At 35.0% G+C, this 24,615-nt stretch overlaps 1 protein-coding gene across 1 annotated transcript in view; it reads right to left on the bottom strand.

Annotated features, from left to right (window-relative positions):
- Window positions 1–1,629: 1,629 nt before the first annotated feature.
- The window catches only part of APAF1 (apoptotic peptidase activating factor 1), a 29,904-nt gene continuing 6,918 nt past the window's right edge, over window positions 1,630–24,615 (bottom strand). Inside the window, exons 9-26 of the mRNA XM_010082313.1 lie at window positions 23,984–24,115; window positions 21,094–21,207; window positions 20,334–20,512; window positions 18,341–18,467; window positions 16,154–16,279; window positions 15,404–15,535; window positions 13,330–13,455; window positions 12,774–12,935; window positions 12,337–12,465; window positions 11,442–11,567; window positions 10,478–10,597; window positions 7,900–8,025; window positions 7,438–7,563; window positions 5,645–5,764; window positions 5,183–5,308; window positions 4,272–4,397; window positions 3,693–3,839; window positions 1,630–1,773 (exon numbers count right to left, since the gene is read on the bottom strand). Of these exons, the coding sequence (XP_010080615.1) occupies window positions 1,630–1,773; window positions 3,693–3,839; window positions 4,272–4,397; window positions 5,183–5,308; window positions 5,645–5,764; window positions 7,438–7,563; window positions 7,900–8,025; window positions 10,478–10,597; window positions 11,442–11,567; window positions 12,337–12,465; window positions 12,774–12,935; window positions 13,330–13,455; window positions 15,404–15,535; window positions 16,154–16,279; window positions 18,341–18,467; window positions 20,334–20,512; window positions 21,094–21,207; window positions 23,984–24,115 (2,388 nt within the window). The remainder of the gene's footprint in view (window positions 1,774–3,692; window positions 3,840–4,271; window positions 4,398–5,182; window positions 5,309–5,644; window positions 5,765–7,437; window positions 7,564–7,899; window positions 8,026–10,477; window positions 10,598–11,441; window positions 11,568–12,336; window positions 12,466–12,773; window positions 12,936–13,329; window positions 13,456–15,403; window positions 15,536–16,153; window positions 16,280–18,340; window positions 18,468–20,333; window positions 20,513–21,093; window positions 21,208–23,983; window positions 24,116–24,615) is intronic.

Below are 24,615 nucleotides of genomic sequence, written 5' to 3' on the forward strand. Positions count from 1 at the left end.
TGTAAAGCAGCACTATGTTTAGACTGAAAATAAAACCACACTAAAAGAGGCAGCACTCCCACTCCCTCCTACCCTGTAAAAAAAAAAAAAAAAACAAAAACACAAAAACCCAAACCAAAAAAACCCCAAAACACTCAAGAAAAACACTCAAGAATTCAAATTCATTTACAACTTTGGCCAATATTGCCTGTATTATCTTTATTGAATGCTGTACACACTTAGAATACAAAACATCATGTTTTTTTAATTTAATTTCTTCTCTTTACATTTCTGCCAGCAATACTTTGATTATACTGACCCGTATTCAATAGCACCTTAGAAATGGAGGAATTTCAAGTCAAAAAAGAGGAAAAACTGGTGATTGTCAAAACCAGGAAAATACTAAGAATGTATATTCAGTCTTCTGAAATGCACGCAGAAAAATACCAAAAGTGGGAATTTCATTATTCAGTATCAGTTGAGACACTTGCTAATGTACTTATTACAATCAAGTACTTAGATGGAGTGTTCTACTGCCAACTAAAAAAAATATTGAGAGGCAATTCACTAGAAAAAGGCTCACTAGGTACCTAAGAGAAATTGTTATCTAATTATTCACAAAAGATATGTCAAGCATAATTAGTACAAATCGTCAACATTTCTAGCCTATATTGTATCTATAAATAGACTGTAAAAATCTAAAAAAAATTTTTAAAAAACCAAAATCACATATTGCCAGGCAAGACATCCCTGTGCATAGAATCCCATGTAAACAAAGCTGACAACAGTGAAATGTATAAACTGAATGCTAATTCCAAAAGGAAAAATTACTAAAATTCACACCTTCTTACATATTTCAGTATGTACCGTTTAAGCCATTTCCATCCTCAGTTTAGCTGGTTAGCTGTATTCATCCTTTGACTGGAAATCTGTCACAATCTTTTCCACTTCAATTGAAATATCCTTTCAGATTTTGCCTTGAGAAAACAAGACTCAAGATGCTCCCCTTAATAGGAATAGCTCCTGTGTGCTACAATGCACCTTTTTCTCCACAAGGTTAGAAGTATGAACGTTCTCACTGCAAGTGGGAAGCAGTGCTTCTGTAAACTGAACAGCTACTTGATTTGTTTTTAACATCAAGCACCAAAACAGCTAGTTTCATTTTTCAAATAAAGGATGTCCCCGATTCTTTCCATTATGTACTAAATGAAAACCCTTGCATCACAGTAAAAAAAAAAAAAACAACTTTTTTGCATCTTACATGGTTGTGCTCACGGCTAGAGAGCATTTAGCCATCAGCCTTAGCACAAAATACAGTTTCAAAGCATTATATTCCTATCAGTTCTTCACTGCTCTTAATATTTTAAACTAATTTAAATAAATCTTAATATAATTTCCTTACTAAATTGGAAGCAACGTACTTAAGATGCAAATCAAGACCTAAGAATTATAACAATGCTTATGAAAAACAATATTAAATGCAAGTTCATTTGAAAAAACATAGATAAATGTACATAAATATACATGAAAACATCATGAATACAGCAGTTAAATATAATTCACAGCTTAATAAGTGTCAAACAAACATTTAGCAGGATTTTGTTTCCAGCTTAAAAAAATGAATTACCTTTGCAGTGTTCAGCACATTAATCACAACTTCTGTAATACATAAAGAATACCAAGATTATCAACAGTCACATACACTTTGAAGTTAGGGGATACATGTATCGACTTGAGGTTTGTTCCATTTGTGTAGAAGGTTTGTAAGGATTCTCCAGTAGTGACATTCCACCACTATAAAGAAAAAAAACAACACACTTTCAAGTTAGTTGAAGGAAGCTTAGAACAAATTCAATAGAAAGGCTTAGCATGGCAAGCGGAGTTGACTGCTTTCCCCAAAGATGTAGAATTAAAAATAAAAATGCAAGCAATCTTAAGTAGAAAATGTTTAGGACCTGTTACTAGTGGTATAAGAAAATGAAACTTCAAAAAGACTGAAGCTGTTCAATTTCAGAAAAGCATAAAAAATAATAAATTCCAGTACTTGCCCCTTCCCCCATCACAAAATACGATCAATGGACATAAACTGTAACATTTCCAAAAATTAAAAGATTATGTATTTTATATAATTAATATATGAAACACATTGCCAGGCAATATAATTGAAATCATAGCTGCATTAAAAAACTTAGCTGGACTCAAAAGAGGATCAATCATGTACACATTTGAAACCATTTGTAGTTTTGTTAGCAGGACAGACTTTTTTCAGTGAGATCAGAATTTTTTTTTATTTTTTAGAATACACAGTAAGCACTAATAACGATGATACAAAGAAACCTTCAACCATCAGTTTACTCCTTGAATGTAGACTGAAATTTCCCATCTCAAAAGAACTGTAGACCAATGCAAGATTGAAGCAAATGCAATCCAACACAAAGCTGTTACTTGATTGTACCAATAAGAAGTCTACCATCTATTCTTGCAACATTTGGGTGCAGTAAAAAAATATCAAAACAGATTACCTTCATCTTTGATCATCTATAATCAAAATCTATCAGCTTCTTAGCTTACTCATCTCATGAAATATGTAACATTATAGTTGTGCGCATAATATGGATTTGCAACTACACAGCTATAATGTTCCAATTAAAAACACTTCTCCTAAAGTGTGTTATTTGATGGGGAAAGGCCCTGAGCAACTTCACCTAACTCCACAAACTACTTCTATCAAGGGGCTGGACTAGTTGAGTTCCAGAAATCCCAAACCATTTTATGACCCTAACCACAAAACAAAATGGGAAGGAAGACAGAAGCAGGATGCATGTCATGTTCTTTAATATTAAATTAATATCAGAAGATGTTTTCAATGTTAAATTAGAAAATTCAATGCTATTTGTTAAATGGTTACTAACTGACTTCAAAGAATTAGTCTGGCAGCACGTCCAACACTTAAATACTGACCAACAACCAACTAATCTCCAGCACTCTGGGAGATGAGAACTCCACAACTTGTCTTTTCACATACACACACAGTTTCTACTAACAGGTATTAGCTAAGAAAAAAAAAATATCAACCCATGAGAAATTTACAATTACAAATAACCAATTCACAGACTGAACGAAAGACCACTTCTTCCCTTCCCAAAAAACATATGTACAGAAGAAATCTGATCCAATGAAAGACAGATGAAAAGACCGACTTCCTCAGTATCAACTTGCCCTCTTCCAAATATTACTTATAGAATATCTTTCGAGGGAGAAAATTATCACTTGCAATTCCTCCTGAATTTCTATTTATGAAAAAAATTTAAAACTCAGCACCATTATAAAAATAAAAGCCTGACACAGAGCATTTTTCTGCTCATTATAAAGAAAACAATTGCTGCTCAAATTGAGTGGATATTAAGGCACACAAAAATGACTAGGATCTTTAATATAAAGACGTTAACGAAGAGTGTTCCTAATAAGAATGGAATATATGGAGTTAATAAACAAACTCCAAGTCTGAAGTCTCAGTTCTTAAGAGACCTTTTCAGGGGGCTTTCAGATTTGAGAAGAAGTGAAAAGTGCTAGACAGTCATGAAAATGAAGCAGCTTTGTGTTAAATAAAACGTTTCACATTTGTTTCTTTGAATTAGTCTTTTCCTTTAGAATGATAGGATTATTGCCATGTAATTAGGTATGTTAGGATATTTTATTATTTCAAGGCTTACCTTAAGATAGCCTCCAGATGACACAAGCAGTTTACTGTCAGGAGAAAATGAGAGGTCTGTTACCCAACCACCATGTGGTTGTAGTCCTTCATCTACAGTAACTGGGGAGCAAAAGTGAAGTAATGCACCTGTTAAAGTGTCCCAAATCTAAAAGAAAGAAAAGATTATGTATACAAGTAAACTTAATGGGGGGGGAAAAAAACTCAAGTAAGGAAAGCTGAAATGTATTTTTCTATAACAGAGAAAAAAATTCTTGTAAATAGGCATTCTACTTGAAGTGACAGAATAATCCAAAAAATTAATTCTTCTCTTAGAACTGTATCATATATGGAGCATTTAATCACACATGCAATTTACAGCAGAATCATTAGTAAATTATGTGAATTAGTTCCTCAGCATTCATGGAAAATAAATCTATCAATACGGTTACAAACTACTGTCTCATGGGGCAAACTTTTCAACTCCCTGATGTTCACCACAATGCTAATGACTTAGACATGCAGAACACAAACCATGAGAACTCTTCTGTGAACTGATTATCAACTGAATTATAAAATAATCAACAAGTTAAAGCAGTACCCTTATTTCTCCTTTGTCGTCTCCAGTGGCCAATAATCTGGTATTAGGAGAGAAAGTACAGCACCGCACACAGGCTTCATGGCCTTTCAGCTCATGAAGAACAGATGAACTTTCAAAGCTCCATATCTAAATGGAAAACATTACAGAAGAGTGAAAAAGATAAGCTGAAAAACAATTATGACTTCTTTCTAAAAAGGCATTAATATTAAAAAGTATATAAGACTTTTTGTACACATGCATATGTGTGTGCATTTATGTATGTATTATACTGTAGTTTGGTTTTATGATCTGAATCACACAAGAATGCATTTGCTACAAATTACTGAACCAGCTGCAAGCATATTCTTTTCCTTGGAATATACTCTTTAATGAAACTGATTCCTTTACAAGAAAGTTTAAAGCTTTTAATAGAAAAAGAATTCATCAATCAATTCAAAGCTATACTTTAAAAATCTAATGGCATAGATTAAAAATCTAACGGGGCAGCCCCAGAATACTGAACAGTTTACTTCTTTTTGTACCTTGCGTCTGAACAGGAATACCAGAAACTATGGACAGCACTTTCACTGGAAATTTCAGAAATTTTTCTTAACTTAGGTTTTCCAATTAAGAATGTTAGGCTATTAACAAAACAATACATAGAATTAAACAAAGTGTTCTGCACAAACTTGTGCATTAAACATGCATTTTATTTGTACAGAAGTCACCAGGACAGCCTTAAGTTATATTCAAGAATAATTGTGAATTACTTTAACAGCTTTAGAAACATGTTCACAGACACAGGAAATTTAATACTAGAAATACAACAGGATAACTTATATAATAACTAGTTACCTCATAACAAAAAAATATAACATACGTAGCAGGACAAACAAGGCATCATTTTTGCCTTTGTACAGAAAGTAACCAACCTTTGCAGTTTTGTCAGCAGAAGCAGACGAAAATTTACTACCATCAGGTGAAACAGCACAGGAAAGAACAGCACCTCCATGGCAAGCAAAATGTTTTTCTGTGTTTCCAGTAGACATATTCCAAACCTACCAAATATACAGGAAAAACAGGTTACTTTTGTAACACTCTAAAAAGGGTGAAAAACCTGCATCTTACACAACAATACATAGGAGATAAAACTCAGATACACTCTTCTAATATGGCCAACATTTTGCTACACTTACAGGTATAGTTAAAATACAACAAGAATGTAAATCTTACTAGAAATAGAAAATACAAAATTGTGTCTTAAAAATCATCTTACACCTTAGGATCAATGCAAGAAAATGTGTGCCAACACAAATAACAAGAAATACCAAATGTTAGAAGAGACAGTAAAATGTTATTTTATGTGATTTGTCAATTCACAGCCTTTTACGTACCTTAACAGTTCCATCAAATGACCAAGAAAGGAGTTTTGAATTTTCCAGAAGTCTAAAATCCTTGACTGCTTCTTTGTGCCCTCTTAGAAACATACATTCACTTGACTGCCAATTCCATACCTAATAATAAAGATGGAATACTTTAAAAAAAAATTAATGGCAAACATAAGTTAAGAAGAATTAACTAACTGGTTAATTTTTAAGTCACAGGAAAAATAAAACGTTCATACGGAGGTGATAACTAATTAAAAGGTTAGATATTGAAGATATCCATAGCAAAGATTCTGAAGATTGAGGATGCCACAGTATTTTAATAGTCAGCCTAGGAGAGATTTCCCTATAATACACACATAATCTGATTTTCAAAGTGAATTTAATGCCTAAAATTAATTGGTAATTTAAAAAGAAAAAGCAAACCAACAATTTTCTAGGCACCCCAGATGTTTTGGGTTTTAAACCTTCAATTATTGCAACGAAGAGGCTTCCACCTTCTGTCAGACTTCATATTCTCCATACTTAAATGAACTTTCTTTTATATTTTTAAAGCCTATTTTTGATGAAATGCCATTTTGGCTTGCATTTTTATAACAAAATGACACTTCTAATTCAACTATTCACTGAAAACAGAATAAGTGTAATTTTATTTTACAGAAGCTATTAAGCATCAATGTAATTTAAATGACAATGATTTAATAGTTTTCAAACTAAGAGGTTTTCTGCATCAAAGGAAAAACAAAACAGGGGTTTTCAGATGACAACCCTGGAGGCTTCACGGAGGCACTGTCCACTAGAGAGAGCTCAGGAGCTAAAAGAAAAGCTACCCACATTGGACCTGAAAGAAGGATCCAGAAGCCTACAAACTGGTGAGCTGTCTGTATGGCTTGACTGACCACAGTGATGGCACTCAGGCTAGCTTCAGATAACAAACACCAAAGTGGGATGCTGCGCAGGTTACATGTATATCAGCAAGTAAGTGGAACACTGAAGCTGGAACAGATTTGGTGAGCACCTCCACGCTCCATGGACCAGCACCCACATGTGTTTTGGAGGTTTTACTTCTAACCAGCTCAAGCTTGGTTGTCTGGACTGAACGCTCATTAGTAGCTGGGGCATGTGCTCTAGTTTTAGAATCCTGTCAGCATGCTTGCAACTGCTCTGCAGTCCAAGCTAAAGCACAGTAAGCATAAATGACCAGGACATTCACTTCAGAAGTGCATCCCTGAGGTGAGCTAAAATGCTAGTATAGACACACCAGAATGCTTCTCTGGAGCCAATCTATCTTGCTGAGAGGCAGAGCTTATTAATTTGAAACTACATCAGTGCAGCCGTGCTACTTCTAGCTCGTATCTGCATTCAGCATTGTACTAGCCTAGGTGGACACACCAGCCCGCTCAGAGACGGGTCTTTTTACCTCATTCCTTCAGACAGTGTAAGCGAGCTTGCTGACAGACCTACCATATACAGCCAGTTCTGGTTTGTATCCCAAACCCTTTATGTACACAAACAGAACTGTTGAATTATCTTGTTTGAAAATTAATGTTCCTTTCTCTCATCTTAGAGGAGTCGGTGCCTTTCTATCATCCACAGCATTAAAAAATATAAATTGTGTAATATTCATTATCACATAATGTATAAACAGAGGCTACAGTTTCTACAGTCCCTTGCCCCAAGATGGAGCAACACAGAATACAGTAGTTAGTTACTGAGTTTACATTATCTAAGTATAAAAGATCTTTTTAAATAAATTCTAAGTTACAACATAATCTCATAGTCTTTTAAAATATCTTCCAAACCTGTATAACTGAATCATGAGCACTTGAAATGAGAGTGTGACAATCGGACGTAAATCGACAATGCTGCACAGATGTCTTGTAGGCCTCCCGGGACCGCAGAACTTTTCCATCCAACAACTGTAATACCTTTACAATGAAGAATGCAATAATTATATTTATTTTACATGCTTGAGGAAAAGGAAGAAAAAGTACATAAATACATGATTCTCAGTCAATGGATTGGAACAAACAAGAATTTTGTATTAGCTTAGTCCTTGGTAAAATGAAATTCAGAGCTACATTATTAGCACTTCCTTTAAATTACTGTCATTTGGGCATCACTCAAAAACATAAAAACTTTAAAGTACTATGTTGAGGAATATTATTGTACAAAGTCATTCAAAATCCATTTCTTTAAAACGAAAAAAGCACTAAGAAGGGTGTTTTCCTACTATTTTTAAAGTCAAATTTAGAATTTAATACCTTTATTGTTCCACTCTCCTGTCCAAAAGCTGCAAATTTAATATCTTCACTTAAGCAACAGCAGGAAATGAGGGATTCTTGAGCTGCTGTCTGCATAACAACCCTGTCTGTATTTCCATTGATAAGCTGCAAGAGAGGAAGTTAATTAAGCTATTCCAATATTTTAAAATTTAAACTTAAATAAATTACAATACAGAGCTAAGAATGCTAAAGAGAACTGTACCAGTTTTAAAACTTTGAATTATGATGAGTTACTTTCATAAACCAATTGCTTTGAAGGCCAGTGTAACCATCTCCACAGAATGCTCTCTGAACAGGACAAGTTTTCAGAAGGAAACACATCTCAGTATTAGAAGGCTTTTTAAAGTTTGGCTGACTAAGAAAACAGTAACTTGAAATGCTACTCCCAAATTTCAAAAGCCATACAGCAAGCTCCACACTTGAGTTTTACAGCTTATGCCAAATGGAGCACAAAATACTTTAAGTGCATCCTCTATGCAAGACTTTAAACTTATTATCACACACAATACACCAAATCTCAACTCAGTATCACTTTCTGATGAATTCCCCAGGGAAAAAGAAAATCTTCAGAATATTATGATTTACAAACAAAGTTTAAGTTTAGAAAGCTACCAGTGTGAAGTGTTTGAAAATGAACATACTGCACATCAAAAGGTGACTAGGACCCCAATTCTGAAATATTACAAATTACAAAGGGTAAAATTGCAAGAAAAACTACTTTCAGAGATGTGATAGCAGAGAAATACTGTTAAATTGCAGTATACATGTTTAACTGCAATTCGTCTTTTCAGTCAATTTCTCTTCTTGTGCAAGGGTGAAAAATGTATTCTCTTTCTACAGTGGAGTCTTCTCTCATGACTGCACCTCTACAGGATGTCAGAATATTGTATTTAGGGCAGAAAAATCTAAGCACCATCCTTCTCTAGGAAGTGGTTCAAGTCAAGTTACAATAGAAATATACTAATCACAAGTAGACAGATCAGGTCTACTAATTCTGATGAGAGCCAGACTACACTATTACATAGTAGTCGCTACAGATTTTCCAATTCGGGAAGATTAAAAAGTAATGATTATCCTAAACTGCTCTCCATGCATAAACAGGTGTAATTTCATTTGCTCTGGTTTCTCCCATCTCTTCACTGCAACAGACACAGCTTTTATTTTCTCACATGCTATTTGTGCACATAAATTTTAGTTTCAACATTGATTGCTTTCTGTTGGCTCAAAGTCTGAAATATTTTTATTGCCAAGGCCCCATTGGAGACACTTTAGCTATTTTCACATCTATATTTCCCACTATTCAAATATCATCACCATTCCAATTAAGGTTTTGTTAATAGGATTTTTAGGTAGAGTAAAAAAGGCTAATTTGTTGACAGGACAGGCAAAAGAAGGAAGACAGAAAATAATCAGGAAGAGAGAAACAGGAAGTACAGGCCAAACAAGAGGAAAATTTTCTGCAAATTTTGCTCTCATTCTAGTAGCAGCCTAGGAAAAGGCTGAGCATCTCTAGGACTAGAAATAAAGATGATGGTCACACTGATTAGCCAGGATTACATAGGTCTCATGTTTGCCTTCATCCAGACTAGGAGAAAGGACGTGACCCTACCCAAAAATAGTACCTGCATGGTGTCCCTCAGTGACAACACTCACCTACCTATATATCCAGCAATAAGAATTAATTGCTTTCACAGCCTAGAACAAAAGTTCATTCTTATTCAGATGCTGCTTTAAGCTAAACACCTGAAAGAGCTACCCCATGGCCAAAGATATGGCACTGTCCATTTTGTGGGTTAACACACAATCGGTTTGTGTGAACACCATTCTGCAACAAATATTAAAGTGTTTCTGCTTTTAAACAGTTACAATCAAGTAGAAGCCTAATCTGAATGAACTGTATTGCCTCTGCTTCAAAAGAAAGTCCTATCAATGGACTTTATTTAATGTAGTGGAGAATCATGATAAAAAAACAGGTGTGCATGCGCTTGCTATCATGGCATAGAAAAATATATTTTGGATGTTGGTGTACTTACTACTTGCTGGTGGGGGGGGGCACAGTAATAAGAGTGTATCCACTATTTTCTTTGGGACATAAAAGACCCCATGCCCTCCTATGGCTATAGGCAGACCTGGGATCACACCTTTCATGCCCCCAATTTGAGATGATTCCTTCAGCTATTACACAGTGCTTCCAACGCATTATGTACATGTGCTGTGTAACACCTGGTCTACAAGTGCTGAACACATTACACGTTGCCGTGCACATAGAAGCCCCTTGGAGGGCCCACAGCATTCCCAGTCTGAGAAAACAGTTCTGTTCCTTTGCATCCAGCTTCAGTTTCAACATCAGTATGGATATTTCCCCTCAAACTTTTTTGCTTACTAAACTAGGCAGAGTTTCTAGATATAAAAATGTTAGCATACAATAAGAGTCAGCTGCTACAGATTCAACTGCTGAAAGCCATGAACAAGCAGTTCTTATAGTGTTCTCTCTGTTTCCTACTGAGATTTGCAGGTAACATTTGAATGTACTAACACATTAAGAAATACAGCTTACTTGTAAATGCTTCTGATTGTAAATTGCTAAAATCATCACTTCACCATTGTGAAATACAACATCTAGTTCACTTTTTAGCACAGCATCAGAAGACTTGCACACCTTCTTTGTTTCCCAGATCTGTTGAAGAACACAGGATTTAATTAGTTTTATTAAAGGACAAGTTATAAAACTTGCTGAGTAAGAGTACATGTAAACTAAAATCTGATAAACGTGCAAGAAACACTGATTTTTTTTTAATTAGTGAAAAATTACTCTTCTGCTATTTTTATTTACTAGGGAAGGCTGTGCAATTACTATAGCGTTTCCAACAGATGAAACAGAACTATTTTTTTCCAGGCTGACTAGCAGACTCCCCCATGTTTAGAGTCATAGCTACGAAGTCCACATTTTTCTAATCCAAAGACAAGTGTTAAAATACAATTACAAAAAATGCCAAGTCCAGATTTCTGTACTTGACCACTTTCAAAATTGCAAGCATAAGTGTTAATTTGGGAGAAAAAGAAAGGTTACTTTGGTAAAATATAGTTCTACTTTCACAGGTTTTAATGAGCCATCACAATTATAGAAATCTATCCTAAAAACTATCATGCAAATATATCTAACAATGAAAGTAATATCAGGTCTGATAGGATCCTCAAAAAATTCCACAGTTCCTGATTCAGATAAAATCTAAACCAAAACAGGTTACAATTACTCTTGACCAGCCACTGGACTTAAAAAATCATATAGATACACAGTAAATAAAGTAAAAAAGCCAGCTCATTTTACTGTATATCTAAATAATTTTATAACAAATATTTGAATTTATATTGGCTATAAACATATATAAATACCAACTGTATATCATATATAATATTATATTTTATATATTATTGATTTTATAATAAACAAATCCTTAAACCGATAATTTAACATATATATAAAAATCCACATTTTCCAAAAAAGAAAGATGCCATCTTACGCGTATCGTCTGGTCATCAGATGATGTCAGAAATAAAGATCCATCTGGCGAAAATGTCACACAGTGAACCCAACTCATATGTCCTCTGCAATATGCTACTTTTGATAAAGATTTAATATTCCATAACTACAACAAAAATATTAAAGAAGAATTCAAATAGATTTAGATTGCATTTACAAAGAAAACAGTGCAAAACAAGTACTATACTTAATTACTATTTCTTCTAGTTATTTCTTACTTCTCATTCTGAAATCAGACGTAACAAGAATTGTGCCTGCTTATCATATTCCAATGGTCAGGGAAATTGAATATTTGCTCTCTTTGCTATAATTTTAAAAGATGAGGGGGACAAGAAAAATCATTCACAGTATTTAAAAAAAAAAAAAAAATGCAAGCTCAACTGAACATGTAGATTGCAAAAAACAAACAAAACTCCAAACAACAAAAAAACCCAACCTCAAAACTAGTACTTGCACAGGCTTATTCTGGCCATGCTAGTCCCAAAGTTATTCTAGCTGTTTTGTTCCTTTTTAGTGAGTTGTCTCATTCCTTAGCAGCATATAGGAGAGGGTGTTTTGTTTGAGCTTAGCAATAGGAAGGCTTGTACTCCTGAGTGTCACAACAGTAACTTTAAAGAAATTTAGTAGACTAGTATTCTTATATAAATGTGAGTTCTGTTGTCCAAAATTAATGTATAACTTTAACATGTTACTTCACAATTGATATTTTACATTTGAGAAGTGAACAAAGACTAAAAAGAATGAAGCATATTGAAATCCTGCTAAAATAGCTACATTTGTTTTACCTCTGCATACACAAAACTATTAAGACAAATGTAATGTCTTATACTACAAATAGTCTTTCCTGGTATACTATAGCAAAAACAATCACTTACCTCAACAGAACAGTGAGACAAAGCAACTGCTACTAACTCATCACCAGGACAAAAATCACAGTATTGGATTGTACTGTGATGACTTACAATGACTTGCGTTAACAAATCACACGTTTTAACACCAAAGAGCTGTGAACACAATTACAATAGTTAGCACCTAGTTTATATGACTTCACTACAGAAAAATAGCTTATATGCTCAATAGTGTACATTCTTGAATTTAGAAGGTATTTCTATCAGCCAACAAGTTCGTCGCCCACATATTTTTCCTTTACACACACTAGAAGCCATGCACGTTATATCTGAAACATCTCAATGGCCTATAATTTTATCTTTAACCATAACTTCTAAGTAGATGATCTTTAAGGTCCCTTACAACCCAAACCATTCTATGATTCTATACTACCTCAAGAAAATTATTAAAGTGAGGTACTTACCAAAAGCTTATTTTTGGCTGCCACCAAAATCATGTCACCATTTTTGGACCAAGAGCAACATTTCACTATAACCTCCACATCATCGGGTTGCTCATCTGCATTTCTGAAGAAATCTTTCATCTCAATACTTTTCAGTTCATTTGCTGAGCGTGCTTCCCAAAGCTGCAATAAAAAGTAAAGAAAATACTATTTCTTTTCAAAGGTGACAGAACTTTCAATTAATCTAAAAATGTATTACTTCTTTATTAAACAAGTTTCACTCCTCCCTCCCTCCTCAAGTTTTCCTAAAGTACATTAGGGGTGGAAAAAAATGAAAACAAAAAAAAGATACTGAAAAGTAAAGGATTCAGAATAAAGCTAGCTAGGATTTATATACAACTACAGGCACCCAACCTTTTTTCCCTGCTACTGTACAAGCCATTTCAATTCTAGCATTAAAAACGGGACCAATAATCAACTGTTGCAGGATTTAATTCATTAAAGCTGACCATGCAGACATAAAGTCTTCTTATACATACTTCACATTTTACAGTTGATTTAAAAATATACTGTGTACCTTTACTGTTCCATCTGTTGAGCAGCTAGCAACATATTCATCGTTTGGTGAAAATCTACAGTGATTGACGGAATTTAAATGGCCCATCATTGTATTTCTACAATACTTCTTGTTCAAATCCCAAAGCTGCATGAGAAGTAAACACATAAATAAAACCATATTAATGAATTATTTAAAGACAAATTGTTCATGTTCTTCTCAAAATCATGCACTGCAAACCAAAACCTCACTTTTTTTTTTTTTTCTTAGTTTTACCCACATGCTCATGGACTTGATGCTATGCCGCGGGCTACCCACAGTTTACCTCCCTCTAGTAATGTGCAAGAAAACTATCAGCATTGGAACTCATAGAACTAGTTAAACTTTCTGTACAGTGCAGACAAGGCCCTTGAACAGCACCAAGTTACTGAAACTTTCCTCAGACAGAAGAAGCAGCTTCCTCTTGCCTCTTCCGTTTTCAACTCTGAAGTTCAGAATTATGTAACTTACACATAATAATAACAAAAATTAAATCTGTCATTATAGTCTTGGACAGTGTGAATATCATCCTTGCCATATCAATACAAACAAAGTTAAAGAACATTCATATATTTTTTTTGTTTAGGGCTCCTCCTCCCCACCCCTCTCAAACAGACTGTTTTCCAAGCCTATAGCCCACACTTCCTTTCTCCATTTCCAAATCTCTTCCCTTTCTCCTACATTTAAAAAAAAAAGAAAAAAAAAACCACCACAAAAAAACCCCCCATGCATTGGAGTGTTCAAGTGAGAGCTCAAAACAAGAGCAGCCACTTGCACGGTGTTCTCTAAAAAGAAAAAAAAAATCAGGCCCTTTTGATTATTGTGCATACTTCAGTTCTGTTATTCATTACTCATGAAAGTGCTAAACCCTAAAATCTTGACTACATTTACAATATAATAATGGTCCTTTTAAACAAGTCCCTTCTGTTCCAAGATGTCAGTCCCAGACAGCAAATGCGTCTCCTGAGACACACAGGAGGTCAGCACAAAAGTCTCTTCTTTCCATCTTGACATCAGATTGCAACTGTATTTTGCCTCATTTACACAAAGACAAGCTCTTCCAAGAACTCTTCAGATGAGACTTTGCATTACAATTAAAACACCTCATATCTTGCTAGCTACAGGTGGAAGAGACAGTTGTCCCCCTCAACTAACAATCTCACTCCTCACTGTCTACTCCCAACAGCTCTCTTGCACTGGGCAACAGAGCCACTACAGGGAACTAAACGAGCAGAAAATCAATCCCACCAGAGGTTCTTGCCAAGCTGGCTCCTTGAACCATAGCACCGCAGAATAAGATCAGCACATGCACAGCAACATAGGAAAGAACATAGAGCCAGGGCAGTAGGACCATCATCTTCAGTTCCAGTTAACTACATGATTTGCTTAGTTGTACTGTGAAATTGCACTTTTATTTGCAACAGTCGAGGTCCGGATTCTTCTGTTTCCCCTCTTCCCTCAGTTGCAGACTTCAGTTGCCCAGTTTCTGCTCTTTCTGTGTATACATACTGTCTCCCGAATCTGAACACTGCCACCTGCTTAACCTGACTAATCTCTTGCTTTGATTACTGTTATTTTGTTGGCTTCCACCTTCATTTCTTTAGTATGCCCAATCAATTTAACCAGAAAATGTACCTGCTACACTTCCATAATGCCTTTTATTTTTTCAACCTTTCAGCATCCATTTTTATACATTATTAATGTTTTCAATCCTAAATTTCTGCCTTCATTTTTCTTATGCTGTTTTTAATCTGGCATTTCACTCCCATACTCTCCTATTCCCATCCCACCCTCTAGAAGTCTTGCCAAAGCCCTCACCTTCATGTCCTACCAACAGAGGACTTGCCCATTCTCCTTCACTGACCATAAACATTCCTTTTGTTATGCCTTGCTGAAATCCTACTACAGAACTGCAGTCAGTACTCTCAATCTGTTGCAATCTCTCTTCTATCGGGCTCATTAAAAAAACCTTACAGTGTTTAAATATATTTATACATCAAAAATACATCCTCTTATGATAAGCAGCATGAGAATAATCTCAACCTTTTACACTTACTTTGATAAAAGTGTCACTTGAACAGGTGGCTAGAAGATACGGACCACTTCCATTATTAAACTGGCAGCAATTGACCTGCTCTGAGTGTTCTTCATACACACACCTACACCGGCCTGTTCCTGAATCCCAGATCTAGACAGAATTGAAGGATGAAAAAGACTTTGAAATACATTTGAAGCACTTCATTTTAAAAAACCGTGTGAACTTTACAGTTTTAAAGCCTTAAAACTTTCCTATTAAGACCTCAAAAATGTTTTTAAGATAAAGGGAAAGCATATACATCTACATTTAGAAACAAGAAGTTATAAGGGGAAAGGTCACAATTCAGATTGTAATCTGATAAACACTGGAATTTCACCAAGGTTTTGCCACAACACTGGGGAATTAAAAATTCCAAATAATTCACATGTAACAGAAAAATGAAAAATTAAAAAATAATTATGAATACATTCATCTCATGTTATGGATAGGATTTGACTCACACATTATGTTCTACTTAAAAAGTATAATCTGATAATACAAGTAAAATAAGTGGTAATTCTGTAAGCACGATGTCAAGATTAAGCATCTTTTACGCTATGTAACAAGTGGGGCTTTTCTGTTTGTCTGTTTAAGTAGTGAATTATCCACATCAGATTCAAGACAGTTAAAAACCCCTTTATTCTTAAGAATCTGCTCTGCCTAAATTTGTTAAACCTGAAATTAAAATTATTATTTTGAAAAAAAATTATCTGCCCTCCATTTCCTTACCTTCACTTTTTTATCAGCTGAACAAGTTGCTACAAATTTACCATCTGCAGAGAAAGCGCAACAAAGAATTTCATCATCATGGGCACTTATCTCCAGGAGCCTCTCTCCACTTTCTGCTTTAAACACCTAAAACGGTAAACAATAAAATCTTACAACTCACATACAATTTTAAAACACAATATAAGATTGTTTTCACTCAAACAGCTCTTTTATATAAGCTCTTCATAAAATCAGTTTGCTTTGGAAAGCATTTATAATTTCAGGCAAATTAACGTAATAATTATAAAAATATTTATTTTGAGATTCGATTAGGATGACAGAAATTGTTAGGGAGAGAAAAAGCAAAAACTGATTTTAACAAAGATTTCTGCATGCAGTGTGTTTCATTAATGACTTTTTCTACCCTCACTCTTTAAGCCTAAATCCATGTCCTTTCTCAGCATTTTTTAATAGTAACTGCACAACACTCTATCTATTAACAAAATCTAAATTATTCTTAAAACTACAAATTACAGGCTTACATATATGTAGGATATCCTTCTGTGGAAAGTAAGAATTTCAGCAGCAATTGATGATTTGGGGAACAAACAAGAAACAAGAAGTAGTGGAAAGTTGTATGGGATGACATGACTTTCAGTCCTGAGCTAGTCATAGGCAATGAAAGGACAGCTGGGGAAAAGTGTCACATATCAAACAATTTCCAAAAATTCTGGCTTTTAACTTTACAATTGGGGGGGGAGGTGATAATCAGGTCTCCCTTTCCTCCTTAAGGTTACATATTCTTAATTATTGAAACAAATCACAAGGTGTTCTTTACAGCAGCATTCAGGGTACTACAATTGTGAAGTCCCCATTTTTTCATTTACTTTTTCATTGAATGGGAATATCAATGACAATGAAATGGTTGGTATTCATTCAAATAAGAACATAAATACTGAAGTAACAGGAAATCTACATGTACAGTAAATTCTGCAGAATATCTGTTCTTAATCTAGCAATCATTATTTTTTTATTTTACAGAAACCGTAGAAGCAGCCTTGAAAACTGGAAAGCTCAGTTTTATCTCCACGCCACTATTAGGAAAAACATGAATAAGTTCAAAATTAAACAATGAAAAATAGATTATTACTAATTTTCCTATTACTTCTTCAAAAACAGTTTAGTTTAAATGCAATTGCAATCCATGGATGTTACTTTTTCAGGTAGAAAAATAAAGAGAAAAATAAGCAATCTGAGGTCTCAATAATGAGGCCATTAAGTATGGAAGCCCAGCACAGTATAAAACGAGTACATCCACCAGGCATCTCCTTAAGTGGATGTCATGATCTTAATATTGTAGCAGCCAGCAAATAAAATAAACAAAAACACAATAGCAACACATTAAGTAGCCAAATGAACAGCAACTAAGCATGAGTAATATTATTACTTTAGTACTCAACTTATCAAGCATCCAAAACAACACCAAAGGCTTGCAGAAAAGTTGTTCTTTTCCCTTACCTTTGGCTGTCTGGAATATGGATACTTTACCAGGTTACTGGCTGGCTGATTGCTAGTTTTCTTGAGAGCTGGCTGGCTCCCCTCCAGGCAGACTGCTGGCAAATTTATATTAGTCACTTTCCTCTCTATCTCCTCTAATACACTTCCTAAGCACTTTGGGCCCATTTCCAATCTAATACTGTCCTCAACTTCAGGGGTTCGTTCTTCTCCCCAGATTTATTTCTTTTACATAAGACAATTTACTAATTAAAAGTGCCAAAGTAGCATAATGTCCATTACCATCCCATAGAAATAGTTAAGCTGTAACTAAAACGTCTTAAGTTCAGTAGAAAATCTACTGTGACTGGAAATAACATTTTTGGAAGAAAATATCAACTATGTTGGGGTGCATTACTTAGGCTGTGAGCTTTTTTGTATCATTAAAAGGCATCTCACATTCATTAATTATACCAGTGAGGGTATAAACCTTGAAATCACACAGTTTAGTTTTCGAACTAGAAGATAACGCTTACTATTCTAAACATGCATTTGATGTCTATGTAATAATGTATCCTTTTCAATCTTTTGTCTCCAATATCTTCTAGATCGCTAGTATCTCCACATAACAGCAAAAGAAAAGCGACAGACCTGTTAACAAATGTTACCAAATGGTACACAGCATCTCTCTTCACTCATGCATAGGTATCTTACCTGAAGTGTTTTGTCAGCTCCACAGGATGCTATTCTTTGTCTATCCTTAGAAAAGCATGCATGGTAAACTGCATCTCTGTGTGGACGAACAACCAGGCGGTAGAGGTTTTTCAAGGATTTTTTATTTCTACAGAGTAAGACAGTTGATTTTAGATGAGCAGGATTTCCTAGTGCCTTTTTATTATTCAAAATCCTCTATAAAAAGATAACACTTTTTCACACACCTTGAGCAGCAAGCTTTTTAACAACCAAACCAACCAACTCACTACACCTTACCTCTCAGCCTTTATGCTGAAGTGCTAAGTGAAACACAAAGTCCAACATTCAGAGTTTTTATTGTCCTCCAATATTACAGCTTAGAAATCAAGAAAGACAATACATGCATGAGAAATTAACATGATACTTTATGACAAAGCTGTTGCACTGCAAGACCCATCCTTCCTAATGACATTTTAATGATCTGAGATGCGCTATTCCCAAATATTAATTTCTTCCTGAGAATTCCTATTCTCCTGCAGGTTCCTTTTCAAGCCTACTCAAAAATACTTGTAAATTTGTTCAGATCTTCGTAAATTTACTTAATTTTCACAGCAATGACTCAATTCTTATCACTAGATATTTAAATAAAATCTGACTATCACTGCATTTCAATCAGAGATTAAGTATATGATCTAACACACCTTAGATGACTCCTGCCCCACTTTAACAAAAACTTAGAATTGGTAGCAATCATAATCATCCTGTTTAGACAGATATTAATACAGAAATACTGTAATAAGATGATTTTTGGTGATAAATAGAATCTTACAAGGTTAAAATTTTTCTAGAGTCAATGAATCAATGTACTTCAAGTTCTTATCATTACCAGTTACAATCTTCAGGCTTAGCATTTAAGTAATGGGTAAAACATCTCAAACAAAGTAGCTGTGTTTTAGAATGAAAGCAATTTTTCACTGCAGAATACTGACTCATCTAAGCCAACTTTTTTTTTTTCATATTTTAATAAAGCTAAAATTTCTGGTCAAGGGCACACTGTATTCACCTACACATCCTACAAACCATTTCTAGAACTTTGCCCTAGGATGGGAGACAAAACCAACTGTCTCTGTTCTATTGATTTCAGTCATGTTCTTCAACATAAGTCTCCCACATCCAAGCTGAAAGCCCTAAACTACCTGGAGATGGACTCTTCTGAATTGTGCAGTTTCCAAGCATTTTTGTTAGAATTTTGTTAGCTATGCAAAATGAAATAACCAAATATTCAAAGAGAAGACCTGAATTCAAGTATTCTGGATTAACCTGCCTGGTTATTACTGTAAGTATCTGACATAGAGTCATTCTGGTTTTTAACTACCAAGTACTGCAGATATCAGAACAGAAATATCAAACAGAAGAATCGAACAGAGACAGTTACATCGTAAGAAGACTACAGACTATGCTGGGAAAAATTTTAGATAAGTATATTATTTTCCTCTAACACCTTCCAAAGAGATGAAAACAGGAAAAAGTTATTTAAATAGGAGAAATTTCAAGATTGGATAGAGATTAAAAAGCCTTTTAGTATTTCCCATCTCAGTACTTCCAAAAACTTTTCAAGTTAACATAAATGCCCTCCTTTTCAGAGTGTACATTTTACTAAAAAACCTAAACACATCCTGTAACACAAACAATACTTGCAATACAGGTCTAATTTTTTTTTAAGTATTTGGAGAAGTTTCAAAGTATCTTATTTTAATCTTTGTATAGTTATTTAAAATGAACAGAGTATAGAAGTATATTCCTCTATTTCTACGTAATTATAACTAATTTGTGGCCTTACATATTCAGAGTTCCTCTCCTCCCACAAGCTCTTGAAAATTATTTCACTTTCTTTCCCCAGAAAAAATACAGCAGTTCTTAAAAAGGTCCTTATATTAGACATACATTGTGTTTAGTTGTACATTAAATTATTTTCTTGGATCAAAGGATCAGCATATGGACTGCAACTACTTACATCCATTCCAAATAAAATGCACCTGTTTCTCTTTGAGCATGTAGCTTGGCTTGTTGATACACCTCTGATGTCTCTGGCTGGCAAAGACCCAGCTGTATAATGTCAGGAAACGGCTGCCGTCCAAGAAGGTGCCCATTTAAAGACAGAAACTCCTGGAAGTTCTCACGTACTGTGCTATCCTATGTACAGAGCAGATATTTGATAACATAGAAAGGGGATTTATTTCCTAAGTGCCCTTTGCTTTTTTAATTTTCTGTACAGCTAACATTCTTACAGAAGCACTTAGTTCTATTTTTCTATTTAGTTCTATTAGGAAGTACGTATGATAGACTGAAATATTTCATCATCCTATTCATGAAAGCATATTATCCTTATTCTTCAAATAAAGGACATTGGCAACAGTGATTTACTCAATCAGCAGTGAAATATCAGAAAGACTATTCCAAGCAGCAAAATTCTATTCCTCCTCAAAAGCAGAATACCATATGTACCCACCATTGGTTACTGTTGTTCACCTTAGTTGAGTTCCATGGTCAATTACATGGGCACACACTGAAGTTACAACTAAAACTAAAACTGAAAACTAAGTTTTCTTCATTTTTCTCTTCTCCATGTTAAAGTTTAACTTAATACTGGTTTTATGTTTCAGTTTTTTAAGTTTTGTACGTATCTCTCATATATACACACATCCATCAAAATGCTATTAAATATGGAAAAATATATTTGGAACAGACTGATCATTTACCTTTTAGTATCATACCTTTTGATCCAGGACTGAACTATATTCTACATATTCATGAATCAGATGAGCAGGCCCTACCAATTCTGTTTTAGCTTTAATCCAGTCTAGAGAAAACATAAGATCATGGAGATCCTACAAGAAATACAAATTTAAGTTCAGAGCATGAGTTTCACTACAGAATCTAATTAAAGGCAAAAAGAAGAGCACAGGAAATACATTATGTATTTAATATGCCTCGGTCCAATTGTCTCCAGTTAAAAACTTCAGCAATTCCCTGTTTTCTGCATCTTACTCAATCAGGTAAGAAAATTTGAGGTATAGAAGGCTAAGGTTGTTGTTTTAATGCAAAGGACTGTTTTTTGATACAGCTAGTCAGCGAAGGGCTGGTACAAAGCAAATCTTGACTTTTGTAGCACACAAGACCTGGTTTGAGGTACCATTCCAAAAAAGCTTCTTCTAGTCCAGTCTGGCAAAGATCACTCTGCTAACAGTGATCTGTTGATCTTCCTAACAGATGCTGAATTTGAATGAAAGCAAAAAAAATCTGACTGGCTGGTTATACTGTGTTTGATGCACCCCAGGGTGCAGTTTGCCCTCTTGGCTGCCAGGGCACTGCGGACTCACACTGAACCTGCTGCTGACCAGCACCCCAGATCCCTTTCTGCAGGGCCGCTCTCCAGCCACTCCTCTCCCAATTTATCCTTGTGCCCAGCATTACTCCATCTTAGGTGCAGAATCCAGCATTTGGACTTGTTGAATTTCATCCCATTAATCATTGCCCAATGCTCCAATCTATCTAGATTCCTCTGCAAAGCCTCTTGTCCCTCAAGAGAGCTGGTATCATCAGCAAACTTGCTAATGGTGCATTCAACTCCTGCATCCAGGTCATTGATAAATATATTGAACAGAACTGGCCCTAGAATTGAACCCTGAGGAACATTGCTGGTGACCCGTCACCAAGTAGATATAGTCCCATTTGTTACAACCCTTTGAGCCCTGCTGTTCAGCCAGTTCTTCACTCAGTGCACCACGTGCCGGTTCATCTCACAGTTGTACAACTTGTCCAGACGGATGCTGTGAGGGACAGTATCAAAGGTCTTACTAAAATCCAGAAAACCTACATCCACCGCCTTCCCTTCATCTATGAGGTGGCTGATGTTGTCATAGAAAGACATTAAATTAGTTAAATGGGACTTTCCTTTTGTGAACCCATGTTGACTGTGCCTGATAATCGCATTATTCTTTAAATGTCATTCAATAGTACCCAGTATAATCTTCTCCATAATTTTTCCAGGAACCGAGGTTAGACCCTCATGCCCTTTTTTTAAATTGAAATAACGTTGGCTAGCTTCCAGTCAGCAGGGACCTCCCCAGTCTCCCAAAACCTTTGGTAGATGATCGAGAGGGGTCCTGCCATAAACATCCGCTAGCTCCTTCAGTACTCTGGGATGAATCCCATTAGGACCCATGAACTTGTGAACATTCAGCTGACACAGACAGTCCCTTACAATTTCTGTGTCCCCAAATGGAAAGTCATTGTTCCCACACTCATGGTCCTCTGAGTCCATGGTCTGTCAGTATTATTAAAGACTGAGGCAAAAAAAGGCATTGAATGCCTCCGCTTTTTCTTCATCCCTGTTAATCAGATGGCCATCTTCAATAAGCATCATCCTAATGTTTTCTTTAGACCTCCTCTTGCTATTAATATACTTTTAAAAAGCCCTTCTTGTAAAAAAAACGTACTCACTAGGATCAGAAAAACTACTTAGAGACAACACTACACAGGCTCAAAGTATATTCCAATTTAAAATCAGTAAATACTCCAAGGATTAAAAGATTACCATGGTTAAGCAAAGAAAAAGAATACCTCCCATCTTTATTAGCCTTCCAACAAACAGAATTCATGTCTAAATAAAAAGAAATAAGTAATATGAAGAGTGTAAACTCTGGGAAACATACAGTCACAATGAGACAGGCTAAAGAACTCTGATAAATTAATTCTACAAAATGTAGGAATGCTAATAATAAGAACATTTTTCCAGTACACTGAAATTAAAGAGATAAAGACAATGAATGAAGTATGATCCAGAAAAACTAGATTTGTAGCTGACATAAATTCTGAAGGTTCCTTTAAGTAAACAAAGAATATTATATATGATGAGTCAGATGAACCACCTCAAAAGAGGTTCAACTGAAAAGGTTTGTGTACCTGTGAAATAAAGAAACTAGCAACCAGGACCAAATGCTATTCAAGGCAAGAATTCTAAAGACATTCAAGGGAAACTACTGAAGTATTAATCTTGTTGCATGATTTGCATCTTATACTAGCTCAGTACCTAAAGAACAGTAGGTGGTAAAAATGACAGCAATTTTTTAAAGGCTCCAAGGCAATCCTCGGAACAAGAGGTTTGCTCATCTGGTCTTGCTAGACTTTTTTATGACTGTTGAAATCTGGTAACAAAAAGAACGAAAACATGAATTGGTACAACACAAGAGGAAAAAACTAGCAGGACTTCTGTAGAAAAAAGTAACTTATCCAATTGAATTCTCTGAATAAATCAATTTACTTGTATTATCATACAATAAAGTGAGCCTGGGTTTTCAAAAAAGTTTAGAGAAGATTTCTTATCAAAACTTGTCCAAATAGAAAAGAAAAACACAAGCTATTATGATACAAAATAAGAAATCTTCTCAGGAACAGGTTCAAAAGTCAATACACAAAGGGTAGAAATAAAGCAGTTTTCAAAATAGACAGCAATTATCAGTGGAGTCCCTAAAGGATTCTGTGTTGAGTGTTTACCTATCTGCACAAAAACCTGGCAGAAGAGAGGTTCAAGTGGGAAAAAGACTGGGGGAAAAGGCAAGGGTGGTTTGAGAAGGGAAACAGAGGACACCAGTCAGAACTCACCTTTTGCATGTTGGCACCAGCCATGTGATACGCTAGAAAGTTATACCAGTACATGCAATCCTCTTGAGATGGAACAGGCATATTAAGTTTGTAATATTTCTTGTACTGATTTACAATGTTTTTATGTAGCTCCTGCAATGCAAATCAAAACACACTTTCTGTTAATACTATACCAAGGGATGGACTGGTATTATTAATATTATATTGTATATAGTATTGAAGAATATTATTAGCATTTCTCAATCATTATATGTCAACAAATTAAATAAGAAAAGCTTACCTTCCAAAACTATGCACTTAACCTAATTTTTTGCTTAAAACTTCTCCAGAAACAAACAGAAAAGCAAGCTGTTAATCTTCCTTCTTAGGTTGAGAACAACTATCAAATCATTCTTCACATTACACGTGGGTAGCCATCAAAAAAAGACATTTATATATGTAGATCTAAAGTAAGCCTAAAAGTTTGCCTTTTCTTCATATCTACTCTTTCTGCCTGGTCCTTCAGAACTGATAAATTTATTGGGCCCAACTTATAGGTCTTCTGCCTACAAGTACTGCTTTAAATTGAGACAAAGGAGTAAAAAGCACTTCTCTGTATTAAAGAAGAAACTTCCTATTCTGGTAGGGTCTTG

This window comes from Pterocles gutturalis, unplaced genomic scaffold (assembly GCF_000699245.1).
Source record: "Pterocles gutturalis isolate BGI_N339 unplaced genomic scaffold, ASM69924v1 scaffold24974, whole genome shotgun sequence".
NCBI lineage: Eukaryota > Metazoa > Chordata > Aves > Pterocliformes > Pteroclidae > Pterocles > Pterocles gutturalis.